General features: G+C 36.7%; 1 protein-coding gene across 1 annotated transcript in view; it reads right to left on the bottom strand.

The window, feature by feature from the left end:
- The window catches only part of NO66 (Bifunctional lysine-specific demethylase and histidyl-hydroxylase NO66), a 136,153-nt gene that overhangs the window by 58,223 nt on the left and 61,677 nt on the right, over nt 1–16,253 (bottom strand). Inside the window, exon 11 of the mRNA XM_090386109.1 lies at nt 12,352–12,446. Coding sequence (XP_090242235.1) covers nt 12,352–12,446 — 95 coding nt within the window. The remainder of the gene's footprint in view (nt 1–12,351; nt 12,447–16,253) is intronic.

Raw genomic sequence — 16,253 nt, 5'->3', positions numbered from 1 at the left:
GAAAATACCAAATAAAATAAAACTGATTTTATTAAGCTTAAATTGTACTTTTTCATTTCACATGATGCTATTTATGGATCCACCTTCGGCTCCATGGAGCCATCGAATTTTTGTGTGAGAGATGAAATCCATTGTTTTGGGACCATTTAGCTATTTTGTTGATGGTACATTGTAACTGTCTTTCTATCATTCATATATTATGTGAATGGCAGGGGATACTGAAGTCAACCCCATACAGGGTAGTGGATATTGTTTGTGGTAGGTCATGTGCTACTGAATTCATTATTACACTAAAGAGAGAGTGGCACTTAGCACTGACCCTTGTGGTACCCCTTCTTCCTGGATAAATTTTGAAGATAATTGGTTGTGTACTCTAACACGAAATCAGCGGTGGTGCAGGAAGTTTCTGATAAACTGTGGTAGGTGTCTGCGTAATCCCAGATCGTGTAGGTTTTGCATTATACTGTATCTCCAAGCACAGCGTCAAATGCTTTTTTGATGTCAAAGAGGACCATGGTAAGGTATTCTTTCCATACAAAGGTGTCACGGATGTTTATTTCTGTCTTGATCAAAAGGTCAAGAGTGGATCTACCATCACAGAAACCACATTGCACTGAATTTAGGAAATCATTTCAAGCAAAAACCAGGTCAGCCGGGCATTGACCCTTTTTTCCCATGACCTTGATCATACAGCTGGTAAGTGCAATAGGTCGATAATATTGTGAATTTGCAGGGTCTTTACCTGAATTTGGAAATGCCAGAACATAACCATGACTCCATTTGACGGGGAAAGTGTTTTCTTTGAATATTCTGTTATAGAGGAGTAACAGAGTCTTGAAGGCCGGTTCACTAAGTTTTCCTATCATGATGTAGTGGATTCCATCTGGCCCTGCTGCACTGAGTTTAATAAAGGCCAGATTGCAACTCTGACATTGTGAAAGGGGATTGTATGCAGAAATTGATGCTGATTCAAAATTGATAGTTTTTTTCAGCTTGTGCTTTGTGTGCCTGAAAATATGGTGAGTATGATGTCATAGCTGATATTTCCATTAAGGATCTACCCAAGGTGTTTGCAATCTCCTCTGGTTTTGTGATATCATAGCCATTAACAGTGAGCATGGGATAGTTGATGCGTGTGTGTTTTGCATCCGCTGTATTTTGGCCCATATTGTTTTGGTTTTTATTGTTCTTGTGATTGTGTAAGTGAAATGCCTCCATGTCCCCTTTTGCTAGTCTGCCTGACTTAATTTGCCCTTGCGCTTGCATGTTTAAAGTGGATGGATGAGGTTTTCTGTTGTTGGGAACTTCCTGAAGATATTCTATGCTCTGTTCTTCTGCTTTTTTAGCTGCACTACATTCATCATTCCACCACACTTTTGTGGATTGTTTTGGAATTGCTTTGTCCACTGTCTACAGTATTTGGTTGGATATATATATATTCTACTGCCAGGTTTATGGATGTTTGTTGGACCTGGATCTCTTCTAGTGTTGCTAGCTGCTTGTACAAGTCCCATTCAGCTTTGGAAAAGTTCCATTTGGGGATTCGGGAAAAAAGGTAGGGAATGCTTGTGTAATGCAGCATATCACAGGATAATGATCACTGCCCAGTGGATTGCTGTGAATAGTCCATCCAAATAGAGGATATATGGTTGCTGAGAATAGAGAGAGACATCAATAGCCGATGTAGATCATGTAGGAAAATGCATATAAGTGTGAGCTCCATTATTAAGAGTTATCAAATTATGTTGATCAAGTATTTTTCAACAGTTTGTCCACATTTGTCCAGGTTATGGTTTCCCCAAAGTGGATGGTGACTGTTAAGGTCTCCTAAGCTGCAGTAGCATTTGGGAAGTTGTATCACTAATTCTTCTAAGTCAGCATAGCTTATAATTTGGTTAGGTGGCAAGTATACAGAGACTATGGTTAAATCGAAGTTAACATTGACTAGTGTAGCAACTGCCTCAAGGTTTGTTTTTAGCAGGAGTGGTTTTGAGGGTATCTGTGAGTTGATGATCAGCACAACTCTTCCATGTGCAAGACTATTCAGAGTTTGAGCAACATGATTTTGCTGATGTATTGTGTATTTCCGAAGGGAAACATTTATATTTGGTGTCAGATTGGTTTCCTGTAGGCAGAAGGCAATTGGGTCATATTGTGAAAGGAGATCTCAGATGTCAGTCAAATTGCTTCGACAGCCTCTACAGTTCCACTGTAAGAAAGTAAGCATCATCTGAGTTTAGTGGAGCCCTATATTTGTTTTTGAGGGAGAGAAGGTTTACATTGCTCTAGTTTGCCTTTCCCTTTCTTTGGTAAATAAGGTTTTCCTGTATCCATCTCCTCGTCGGTGAACACATGCCACTGCATACCTAGTGGCACGTGTAAATTATCTTCTGAATCCATGTAGTCTGTTTGGTTTGAGTCAAGAGATATTGTAGATATTGTAGAATTCTGCTGTTGAATGGCATCTGGTTGTACTGTGATTGTGTATTTATAGCTTTGCTTTGTTTGCTTTGATATGTGTTTTGCGGTTATTGGGACGTAGGTTGGCTTTTTAATATTTGGAACTGGTAAGAATTTTTTAGCCTCTTGGTAGGTTACATTATGTTCTGTTTTGTACTGCTGTATTTTTTTTTTTTTTTTTTCATTCACATTTCCAAAGGGAAAAACTCCTTCAAATATGCTGGATGAGCTTCTTTACAGTTAAGACAGTTTGATGTTGTGGCTGTGCAATCTGTACTAATGTATACAGTGGATCCACATCTTGCACAGGAAGCTGCTCCTAAGCAGACTGTCTGAGTGCCCAAACTTCTGTCACTTGTAGCAGCGTAATGGGTTTGGGATGTAGGGTTTAACTTGGCAGTTGAGGTAACCTGCTTTGGTGGTTTGGAATCTTCAAATGTGAGGATTATATTCTGAGCAGGAACTAGTATATCATCTTTCTTTGTCAGAATTTGCCTTACATTGATGACACCTTAATCTTTTAGTTCTTGTTTCAGTTCATCTGACAGACTGATGAGGTTCCATTCAGTGATGACACCTTGACGTGTTCAGAGAAACGTATGGTGAAAGGGCAACAGAAGTTCCACTAAAAGTCTTTAGTTTCTGTAGTTGCTCAGACTGTCGAGCAGTGGCAACTTCAACCAGTAGGTCTCCTGATCTTAAATGACAAACTGTCTTGGGAGTATGCTTTCTAGACACTTCTGCACTAGGAATAAAGAGAGTTTTCCAATCAGTTGTTCTTGAGTAGAATGAATGATTAGGAAAGTTGGTGTTCGGATTCTGTCTACGTCAGTCTTTTGACACTTTGCTGCAACAGAACCAGAATCCTCTTGTTGTTGCCTTGTCAGGGGTTTCTTCTGCATACCCAGTGGTTCTCTGGGTTTTGGGAACTGCCTGCTCCATTTCACCCTGGAAGGAGACTTTTTCCCCTCCAGGGTACTGGCCTCACCACGTGGAGGCAGGAGCAGTGCCACCTTTGCGGCCAAGCAGTAGTGGGTTAGTAATAATATGCAAATATAAAAGGAAAAAAGAAAGAGGGTTACTTCTCCTCCTGATCAAGTAGAGTGATTTATTTACTGAGGGTTATTTAATTTATTGTTAGTGTAACACTAAATAAAGAAGATTTTATTTATTCAAGAGAGAGCACTAATTCACTGGCAAAGACACTTGATCACAAAATCGCTTGGCACCTGGGGACCAAGGTGGAAGCCCTTTAGAACACAATCAAAAGCCTTAAATATGTCAAGAGCAATTGCTTGAGTTTCACCAAACTATTCCATTGAATGTGTCCATAGTAAGGTAACATAAGCCAATATATCACCAGTGGATCGACGCTGACAGAATTCATACTGGTCATCACTGATCAGAGAGAAGGTTTCGAGATAGTTTAGAGTCAGCAGTTAATGGATTTCTTCAATACTTTGGAAAGAGTAGAGGTAAGTGCAATGGGAAGATAACTGGATGGGAGGGATTTGTTACTGTTTTTTTTGAACTGGCTAGATATGAGCAAATTTCCAAGGGAAGAAAAACACCACTAGAAAACAAACAAAAGTGTAAAAAGGCAACACAGAAGAGGAGCAAGCTCAGGAGCACAGTTTTTGAAAACAAATAGAGAAATGCCATCAGGACCAGGAAGAGCTTTTTTGGCATCAAGACCATTCAAAACTTTGACATCCTTTTAACAGAGGACCACAGGTGGCATCAAGTGGAGCTTACTGGAAATTGTAGGAGGTAGTTTACTAAGATTGTCAATATAAGAGTTAGAAGAAAAGTAATATATATAGTAGGCTAGTAAGTTGACTTTATCTTTAGCTGAGGAGGCAACAGAATCAAACTATTCCACTGAATGTGTCTACAGAGGGGTAATATAAGCCAATATATCACCAGTGAGTTGACAGTGACAAAATCCATACTGGTGATCACAGAGGTTTCAAGATAATTATGAGAGTTAATGGATTTCTTCATTACTTTGTAAAGTGTATAGGTGAGAGTGCCATGAGAAGATTTGTTAAAACAAAAAAAAATTTCAGAGCAGAAAAATACCACTAGAATACAAAAGCGTAAAAAGGTTACACAGAAAAAAAAAAAAAAAAAAAAACGGGACAAGCTGAAGAACACAGGTTTTGAAAACAAGTGGAAAATGTCATCAGGAACTGGAGCTTACTTGGTATCAAGGCTGTTCAAAATTATTCTGACATCCTTTTAACGGAGGACAACAAATGGCATTGAGCGGAGCGTCCTGGGAATTGTAGGAGGTGGTTCATTAAAATTGTCAATATAAGAGTTAGAAGAAAAGTAGTATGCTAGTAGGTTAGCTTTATCTTTAGCTGAGGAGGCAACAGAACCATCTCATTTTAACAGAGGTAGGAGTATGGATGGGAAAAGGTTGTGACTAATAGTTTTGGCAAGAGACCAGAATGCTCGATTATCGGTTGGACAAGAAGCAAATTTTCTACTCTTAGCCTGTTCAAAATCTAGTTTGGATTGATTAGTAACTGCTTTACAAGTGTTGCAAGTTTTAGTGTGGGCAAAAAATGAACCTGGAGATATAGATGTGAGTCAATTGTGATATGCAACATTCAGTAATCTTGAATAACCTTAGCATATTTATTGGAAAATCAAAGTTCAGGTAGAGGACAAGGTTTTAAGGTGGAGTGCAGAATAAAAGATTTCATCCCTACAAGAATAATTTCACTGCCATGATCTGAAAAACATTGATATCAGAAGGTGTAAAATAGTAATCCAACAGAGAAAAGAATAAAAATCTCGCAGATCAACCCATTTTGCATTCTCATAATGTCAAATGCAAGTGCGAGAATGGCCAAGAGAAAAAGGCTCCATTGGAGAAGAGACCATCACCAAGTCGTGATTTGAGGTGACATGACCAATCATCTTCTCAACCATGTACTTTTGAAAGGTTGTTCATGAGAAAAATGTTAATTCTGATAGGTAAATGAACAATGTGTGTGTATGAGGTCATTAGTAATAGTGAATACCTCACATGGACCCAGCTGGTCAATATCTTGACCAGCTGGGTCCATGTGACTAGAGAAGCTGAAGTTGCGAGCATTAAAATTATCAAGGAAAATTGCCTCTGTTAGAAAAGTTGTACTGGAGAATGTCAAGTCTAAAAGAAAGGAACTCAAATAAAGAGTTTCTTTGTATGTTGTATGAATCAATGGTCTGAGCAGGCTCAGTGCTGATGGGATTCTTCCTCTTGCCCAGATTACAGACTTGAGGGGACATAAACTCAAATTGAGAAAGGACAGTTGTAGAACAGATGTGCAGAAATTTGGCTTTAGCCAGCAGGTGATTATATAATCAATTACCAATTTATTGCCCCTATTATTTGCCCACGTCATTTTATATTGTTCTTGATATTCAAAAAAAAGTATTATTAATTTTATATTCACAGTTTCTACAAAATTGTAATAATTCATTTTCATTTTGGTTCATTGCATTCATTAAATCATTGACAAATTCCTGGTATTATTTTATTTCCTATTCAGGCATTTAAGTCTCCTACTATTATTACTGATTTGTTCTTATTATCTGCCTTATTAGCTAAATCTTTTAACTGAACATAGAATTTATCAACTTCTTCAGGTTCCTCTCTTCTGGACCATGCACACTTAATAAGTTTAGTGTTTTCTTTTTCAATTTCATTTTTATGTGTAATGATCTTTATGGTTCTAGATTTATGGTTCTTTTTGGTTCTGTTTTCTATCTTTGCTGTTTATACTGTATTGTAATGTAAGATTTTACTGTTTCCATTTTTCAAACTTTAAATTTAAATAAATTTGCACTCTCCTCTAAGGGTAGGCAAGAATTTATAACAAAATTCAATCATTCTCTGAATAAAGGAAACATTTCAGACATCTATTATATAATTATTCTTTCTAATTTAAATTTACATCCCCTTGAGTATTTCATGTGACAGTGTAAAGATGCCCTCAACAGTTAGTTTAGGCAACCCTTTTAAAGCTTTAAACACATTGGTCACCTCACTGATGAGGAGTTTCCAAACAACAGAATTTCAAAGCCTAAGTCTCCCTCGAGAAGAATTCCCTTTTGTGCATTTGTCTTTTTCCTTTTAAATAGGTCCACATAAGTTCTATATATCACTGATAGAACCCTGCAAAAGTTGTCCTAGCAGTCTGTCTACACTGTTTATATAACTTTGAATCAGACCGTACAGTTACTAAGAAGTTCAGTAAATGCAAGTTCTTTTCCTTGTTGGCTAATACTTTTGAGTCCTGTGTTCCAAGTGTATGTCATCCTGGATTCATCATCATCATCAGCCATTTTCAATCCACTGCAGGATGAAGACCTCTCCAGCAACTTTCCAGTTCCTTCTGTTTTGAGCACTGGCCATCCATTTACTACTCAAAAACTCATGAATTTCATCTATCCATCTCCGCCTTTGTCTTCCAGGTTTTCTTCTAGCTCCTCTTGGGTACCATTCTGTTATTTTCTTAGTCCATCTGTCATCATGTCTTCGAGCTATGTGTCCTGCCCAAGACCATTTTAGTTCTTTAGTTTTGATAAGAATGTCCTTTACTTGAGTTTGCTGCCTAATCCATGTGTTTCTCTTCTTATCTAACAGTCTGATTCCCAATATAATTCGTTCCATTCTTCGCTGTGTAGTTCTCAGCTTCTCTTCCATTCTTTTGGTGAGTGCCCAAGTTTCACTTCCATAAGTCATGGTGGGGAGTATACATTGATTCATTATTTTACGTTTCAGACAAACTGGGATATTGCTCTTCAGTATGTGACTATATTTCCTGAATGCTATCCATCCAAAATTTATTCTTCTCTTGACTTCCAGTCATTTATCATTATTACAGCTAATAACTTGTCCCAGATAAGTATATGACTCCACCTTTTCAATTACTGCTCCTTCAATCATTATTTCCCTTTCTGTGGCATACTTGTTCATCATTACTTTTGTTTTAGCCATATTCATCTTTAGTCCAAAATCCTTACTAACTGTGCATAACTGATTAAGATTTTCCTCTAATTCTTTGGGATCGTGGCTTATAACCACAATGTCATCTGCAAATCATAAATGGTTTAGGTACTCTCCGCTCACATTGACTCCTTTTTGCGACCCATCTAATCTTCTGAAAGCTTCCTCAAGGGCAGCAGTAAACAGCTTCGAAGATATTGTGTCTCCTTGTCGAACTCCTTTCTCGATTTTAAATTTGCTACTGTCTTTGTCTAGTCTAATAAAGGAGGTAGCACTCTCATATATTTTCTTCAAAATCATAATATATGGGGTATCTATGCCTTGTCTTTCCAGTGCCCGAAACATTGCCTTATGCTGTATGGAGTCAAATGCCTTTTCATAATCCACAAATGCCAGGCATAATGGTGTTTTATATTCATTTGCTTTCTCCATTAGCTGTGATATTACGTGAAGGTGATCCATAGTTGAGAATCCTGTCCTAAAGCCAGCTTGCTCTTTCGGTTGATTCTCATCAAGTATTCTTTCTAATCTGTTAGTAATGACCCTTGTAAACAACTTGTAGATGTGGGATAACAAGCTAATTGGTCTATAATTTCTGATTTATCTCCTTTCTTATGCAGCAAAACTATGATTGCATTATTCCACTGCTTAGGCGTCACACCTTTTCTAATGCACTTTGTGAAGAGCCTTGCCAGTTTTTGTGTTATGTCTCTTCCTCCCAATTTTAACAACTCTACAGTAACTTCATCTTCCCCCGGGGCTTTCTGATTCTTCATTTTCTTCAATGCATGTTCTACCTCATCAGGAAGAATATCATATCGAGTATGTCGTATGTGTTGCTAGTTTGCAATCCATCTTCCCCACTGCTGCCTTCCCCTTCCACTTCCCCTTGTATAATTCTCTATAGTAGTCTTCTGCTATTTGAATTATGCCTTCTCTGCTGTTTATAAGTACACCATCACTATTCTTCAGTTTCAGTATCATTTGTCTTTCTGTATTACTGCTCATGGCTGCTGATTTAAATCCTTTGTTTTCCCTTAATGCTTGTTCTACTTTTCTTGTGTTAAATCTTCTTATGTCCTCTCTGAGTCTCTTTCTAATGGCTTTGCATAACTCAGTATACTCAATTTTCTCCCTGTCAGTGTTTTTCTTGCTTTTCATTTGTCGTCTTCGGTTCATCATGACAAGTGTTTCCTGACTAATTTTTTCTTCTTTGGATTTCTGTTTCCCTATAGGTTTCTTGGGCTTTATCACTTTCAGAAAGTTGAAATATTCTTCGTCGATATCTTGGTCCTGAGCAGTCTGCAGAAGCTCAAACTTGTTCTTAAGTTCCAGTACATACTGCTTTTTCTCCTCCTCTGTTATCTCAAAGACCTTTGTATTATTTACTCGAGTCAGTTTTTTCCTTTCCTTTCCTACATCTATATCAAGTATACATCTTACCATTCTGTGATCACTTCTGTTAGTGAGGATATATCTTCTGTTAGTGAGGATGAAGTCGATTTCATTAGTTGTTAATCCATTTGGACTCTTCCATGTCCACTTTCTGTTCACCCTTTTCTTGAAAAAAGTGTTCATTACTGACAGTCCTTGAGATTCTGCAAATTCCACAAGTCTTTCCCCTCTTTTATTTCTTTCACCAATTCCAAAATTTCCTATAGTTCCTCTTTCTTCGCTGTTTTGCCTTTTTCCAACCTTAGCATTGAAGTCCCCCATAATAATAGTGTAGTGGTTTTTCTGCTCATCTAGAAGACTCTCAATTTCGGTGTACATTTCTTCAACCTCTTCATCACATGGCTCGATGTTGGTGCATAAATCATTATAATCTTTAGCTTGTACCTCTTAGAAACCTTGAGTATTAGTCTTGACACCCTTGGTGATGTACTTTTGAATTACAAAATGTTGTTTTTAAAATCTTTATGGACCAGAAACCCAACTCCACCTTCACTCCTTTCACTGTTTCCATTGGTGTACAGCAGATTTCCACTTGATAAACTTATAAGTGATTCATTTCTTCTTCTTGTTTCAGCCAAACCGATGATATTCCAATTCACATTTTCTAATTCCTTTTCCAGCTCTAATATCCTGTCTTCACCGATGAGTGATCGTACGTTATAACAGGCCAAGTTCAGTTTCCGTGCATGGCAGCCTGGTCGTACCCAGAGATTCCTGGATTAATGCTACACAAATGCATTTTTTAATGTTAAACCATTAACTGCTATTTTTCAGCCTAACCAAATAGATTACTGTTATTGTTAAAGTAGCATACCATGATTACTTGATTATTTTCATTAACCACCTTGCCCACCTTCACAACTACCAAACTCTGACTTTCAAAAGTCAATTTCATAATTTTTATCAGAAAAGAGCAGGATAAAAACAGATTATATATATATATATATATATAAAAAAAAAATCATCTCATCTATTGCTTTATCTTCAATAATACTGAGAAGCACTGGAAAATTGTCTATAAAAAATTTCTAATTCAAAAATGATGCATTGCCAACTGCTGAAATTTGTGGCTACCCTGACATTCACAAGAACATTTTTCAGTCAAAACTTGTGCACCGGCTAGCCACAATGCAGTAATAAATTACTCCTTCACTGAACAAAAGAACAGAATCTCTCCTTCTCTTCTCTTAGACCATCCACAACCTTGTCAACAGAGCTACCGACGACTAGGTCAATCATCCTTATGCTTTAGCCTGCTAACTTCAAAAAAATGGAGGTGGAAGATTTAACAAATTTGTAAATCACACTCTCCAACATATCACGGAGTAATGATCTCGATAAACAATGTGAAGCACATTTGACTTACATTATTTGATTTTCTAATTATTTGATTATTTATTATTATTTGTTTTTCTGTTATTATTTGATTTTCTAATGCTGGCATAGTATCTTCTCTGACAACTAAAATTCTTTATTTGTCAGAGAAGAGGAACACAAACAGACTTTGTGCACACGTTAGGATCATGTGTCTAGGGTTATTGCCTTGCTCAGACTGTTTAAGATTAGTCATCAGGAGTGCAATTAAAAAATTATTTCCCTCAAGGAGTTCATTAATCTGTCTTCTTTCAAAACTTCTCTTGGATCATGGCGACAGTTCACTGTTCTACCAGTCTAGTTAAATATTTATTCAAAGACAGTCGATGTGTGCATACATATTCTTCAACCTTTTCCATTTCACTTTGCCTTTCCTTTCTGCATTTCTTTTTAGATAGTAGTTATCTCTGCCCAATATTCATCCACTTTCACACAAGAAGACAAAAATTCAGCACAAAAATTAATCATATGATAAGGATAGTCTATTATCATCAAGTGCTTAATCTCCTCTTTTAATATACTTACTGCTCCAGGTTGGCCAGGAGAAGCCACCCAATATTGTACCCTATAGCAACCTTCCAAATACTGGAAATTAAGTGCAAATTTTGCAGAACTGTTATAAAAATTCCATTCTCCCCCATTTTTTTGTGAAAAAAGGAATGGAGAAAAACTACTGTGTATTCAGCTGCTTGTCAAGCAACACCAGGGGCCCCTTCCCCAACTCGTGTTTGTATACTCTGTGTTGCAGCTCAAACTCTGTAAAGGCCAAAGATAGTGTAAGTTTCAGTGATGGTCTGCCTAGTGTACTTGTATTGTGTTCGTCTGTTGTTCCTCCGGGCATTGAGCTGCGGTGCCTCTAGTGGGACCCCACAATGCCCATCCATCGCCCCATGGCAGACCAGGTGTAGTAGGGAGTATATATATATATATATATATATATATATATATATATACTTACTCTCTGGTTGGGACAAAGCCTGGACTGCACCTGAACCTGCCATGGAGAGCCCCAGAGGGGAGGGGGCGACAGGAAATTATTACTGGAAAGGGAGCATGGGAGTGATAGTTCACGTGTTGTAGAAAAGCAGATGAAGATAAGGAAGGTGGATGATAAGAAAACTTTTCACCTGGAAATAGGAAGTTAAAAATAGAAGGGAACTCCTGTGGAGGGGCTCACCTTCCACAAGAAGGGGCTGTCAGGAGCAGAAAAAAGATTTGTGGTGGTAGAGTCCACCAGGTGAAAAGTTTGGGAAAAGTATGGGCTGTGCATTATAGATGCACAGTGTGCTTTCTGAACGAAACCCCACACACCGGCCAGACCAGCTGAAGCTGGTGTCAGCAGTTCCCACGCCATGCCTCAAAAGAAGGAAGAAGCAGGTGTCAGCATGGCAGGGGGATTTTCCTGATAGGTTATCCCCCACTGCAGTCTGATATGGGGAAGTCTGCCAGAACATCACACACACACACTACATGTACTCAGACCATCTGTCATACTTACATGTACACAAGTACGTATATCTTAACCTGAAAAAAATGGCTAATATATTTTATTATTTTTTTATATGTATATACACATATTCAGGGTATAACGTTTAACACTTGTGGGATATTCTGATGCATCCACCATTTTCATACACTTATCACACTCAGTACAGTACCCTGAATGGAAATTTATACAATTTATACAATTCAATACATACAATTTATAATTTTTTTTTTTTTTTTTTGTGGGTTAAGTGTTAGGACAGTGAACAGGAGAAGATAAAAAAAAAAAAAAAATCTTCATTGTAAATATACAGAGAAATAGCAGCTATGGAGAAGGGTCTAAAATGCTTAGGCCAACAGGGAATTTTAATTTTAGGTATGGCATAGACATAAAAGAGCCAAGAATCAGAAAAATACCTCTTTTAGACAGATGTTGAAAACTGAAGTGAGTTGATAGGAGAGAATTTACCAAATAATCTGAACCAAATAATCTGAAAGAGGAAACTTATTTATTACTATTAAATAATACTATTTACATTAATATACTATGATCTATCTGCTCTACAAACCTGGTGAATGAAACCTCTAGGAAAATATAACAAATCTCCTGCTTCCAATTCCACTGTAAGTACTGGTTTGGTCAGCTCTTCTTGGCTGAAGTTAGCTATAAGCAATGCAGTATATTAATGCTTTTTATTTAAATCCATATGAAATATGAATCTATCTTGATAAAAGAAAACTTGAAATTTAAAATGTTGTTTTTAAGACAGTAAATGGTAGTTAGAACAGTTCACAAAAAACATTCTGATAAATAAATTTTTCTCTCAGATCTAGATCTACTAAATCAAAATCTTGAAATTAAGCAAATTAAATTAAGTTTGTATTTTTTTAAAATTATGATTACTGATTCAACTATGTGCGAATGCATCGTATCTGTGCATAATTAAATTTAAAACAAACCAAGTTTGTATGTTTTTATTATTAGTTTTAAATTTAATTTCAGAACAATGATATATAATGCTGCTTTAAAAACTGATCTCTATTGTTTGATTAAAAATTACATCTGCATTATAAATATACATGCCTGTAAACAGTATGAAACCATAACAGTAAACACTAAAACAGAGATGGGTTTACATTCAACAGCAAATAAATAATAGCACAGAGGTCATAATATAAACATATACAAGTCAGTGGGAAAATTGCACATGAACACAACATGAAATAATGCCTGGGCAAAAGTTATAACCAACTGAATAAAGAGTACTATTGCTCTTTGAGCACTATTAAAAACTAACTGGCAATATTCATATCATATCGAATAAAGCTATGAGAGTGTATACAATGAGGTAGAAGAATCAAGATCATGGTACGGCACAATTATAGTTTATTCAACTACGACAACAGCCAGGCATATTCACAGAGCAATCCATATCTGACCATATCAAATACAGAAGAAATTAGCATATACAGTCAGTCCTCGTATAGCATGATAGTTGTGTTCCTAGACACCCTCGTGCAATATAAACAACAGGCCCTATGGGAAAAATAGGGTTAGGTGCCGACCACCCAAGATTGAACACACATTTGTAACCAAAACATTACCAAATACAATAATCATAATAAAATACATAAGTATTTTATTATGACTATTACGTAATAAAATATTGCTAATGCTTTTGCTTCTATCGTAAGCAAACTTGTTTTTTGTTTGATTTTCTATCCAAACAGATGACAGCCATTCCATGTCTTCCAATTCTTTGTGTCTTAATCTAATGGATTTTAATTACACTTTGAGTTGTTCCTGATATGAAAGTTGTTTTTATTTTCTCTGCATTCTTTGTAATTCTCAGCGTTGCCTCATTTAGGTCTGTAGCACGTGCAATATCACATGGTCTTTCATTTCGCTCAAAGCGTTTCACAATTTCATATTTTTTCTCTATCGACAGAGGCGGACTGGACATAAGCCTTACCAGGGAAACCCCGTTGGCCATAAACCATAATATGAGGCCACTATAAATTTTCCCGGGTAAGAATTTTTGACCTAGTCCCCCTCTGTTTATCGATATTGCTTTTCTTTTTCTCTCTGAATCAGCAGTGTCTTCACCAGGATGCTTCCTTTTCACACCTTTTAATTAAGTATTTTACTCATTTTTAGGGAATAAAGCACAATTACAAAACAAGGAGGCACGCTTGATACACATAAACAAAGCTGCGCACGTGTAGCAACTGAATAAACAACACTGTAAAGGCAGAGATTAACACTTCACATTTTACTAAAGCACATTTCTAGGGGTTACTACCATAAAACAATAAAAACAATTTCCAGTTGCGTTTCTGTTAGTGGAATCTGTTATAAACTGGTAGTAACTAGATCTAATTGCATTTGCGATTATACCGATAGCTGGAGTTGTGTTGGTTTTTACGTCATTATGGTGAAATGTGTTTCCCCTTCACTGATATAAAAAACAAATACATTTTCAGAATCTTCTCTTCATTCCTATCGTGTTGCGTTCAGTTGGGGTGATTCTGCGTTTGACTGCCATTTCTTGTAAACACAAAGGCGAATCGTGCATAAGCGAATTCGGTTCGTGTTATATAAGATATCGTTCCCCTATTTATAAATCGTGTATGATCGAATTCGTGTAGTGTAAACACGTGTTATACGAGGACTGACTGTACCTGGAATTTTTGCTAACATCCTGCTTGATCCATATCTCTGTTCTCTAACCATATGAATGGCAGCAATAATTATTTATTTCTAAGCAGAATTCTGCAAAAACTATTGGATTACCAACCTTTGTTTGATCAACATGTGCTATGGTTCCAGTATGACGATGAACCAGTACATTTTTAAATACAAATATGCACAGCATTCTCCCTCACCAACAGACTGCATGTACCAATCCCATATTATGGCCATTGCCATATATTAATATTAATTATATTAATATATTAATCTTAATATTAATATTAATCCTATGGATTTTCTCTTTAGGGATATTTAAAAGAACTGGTATACTACCACAAACAGCATAGAGTGCCTGATGGTGAAAGTAGAAGTTGCCACCATCACTACCATGCACCCTAGAGTGGTAGTGACATGCAAGCAAGCATACAACAATATGCTACAGCTTGCTGCACAATGCAGGTTGGGTTTTGAATGTTAGCTCCTGAAACTAACTGGGCAAACAACTGGCATCTTGTATGCCACTGTTGTTTGTTGCGAACTGTCGGGTATATTTGTTGCAACAGTTTTCATATGTGAATACTATATATTATTCAGAGTTAAACCCCACTGACAACATCATGCAGATATTCGTGCAACATCATGCATTAAAACTCAGTAACATTCTAATATGTCATCTATACTTTAAGTTATATCACAGTTCAACTTCTTACTCTATGTCTCATTCATGGTTTATCACTGTCATATGAGGGTTAAAATCATGAGATACACGTACGCATGTAGATATACAATTGCCCACTGTATAAGGAAATTATAAGACCACATCTGGAATACTGTTTCCAAGTATGGAGACCTCATCTGAATAAAAGACATTGAGCCTCTTTAAAGGGTTCAAAGACAGGCAACTTGCATGATAAGGTTGGCAAAAGGGCAGCCATACAAGGAAAGACTTCAATTATGTTGAGAGCTTGGCAACAAGCCAGAGGGGACCTGATTGAGGTTTATAAGGCCTCGAGAGGGGATAGTAAAATGAATGAAGGCAGAATTTTCACTGCTATAAGAATTCCAGAACTAGGAGCCATAAATTCAAATTACGAAAGAAGAGGTTTAGACTAGATTGTAGGAAGTTTTCTTTTAACTAGCAAGTTGTTAATTACTGGAATAAGTTGCCTTCACAGGTAGCTGAGGCTGACATTTTGAAGAAATTTCAAAGGTCAACTTGGATAGTTACCTATATGAGGAGGGGAGTGCATAATTTGTATTTATGCAAAATAAATAGAGTAGATTCTTATCTACTCTATTTATTTATTTATTTTTTGGCCAGGGCAACAAAAGCCTGTGGCTTCCTTGAATCATACTAATATTAGATGGATGTTAAAAATATTTTCAATCATTTATCTCCACAAAACAAGCTCAAAGAGTGGTACATCATTACGCAGGACACCTAGATCAATGTAAGACTGATACTTGTTTTATCATAAGGTAAAATCACAATCAAAGGATATGATTGCCAGATTCATAGAGTTGCACCAATTAATGTTTAATCGAAAAAATATTTCTTGACTGAATAGAGTATGAAAGAGATTGTTTATGCATGGGTATGGCACTTACATCATTTCTACTACCCAGGTAGTATGAACGCATCGTTTATTCATATCTCATATTGTAAACACCTTCACGAGTTGCCTAGGTATTGCATTACTTCGAATAAGTAACACTTCTCTGGTAGAGAAGATTATTGTTACTTATTCTCAGATGGGCAGCACTACCCAGACGGCACCA

Source organism: Mastigoproctus giganteus, chromosome 12 (genome assembly GCF_048544385.1).
Source record: "Mastigoproctus giganteus isolate SK-2022 chromosome 12, ASM4854438v1, whole genome shotgun sequence".
NCBI lineage: Eukaryota > Metazoa > Arthropoda > Arachnida > Uropygi > Thelyphonidae > Mastigoproctus > Mastigoproctus giganteus.
The sequence above is the reverse complement of the archived record's forward strand: the minus strand, read 5'-3'. Positions and strand labels throughout refer to the sequence as shown.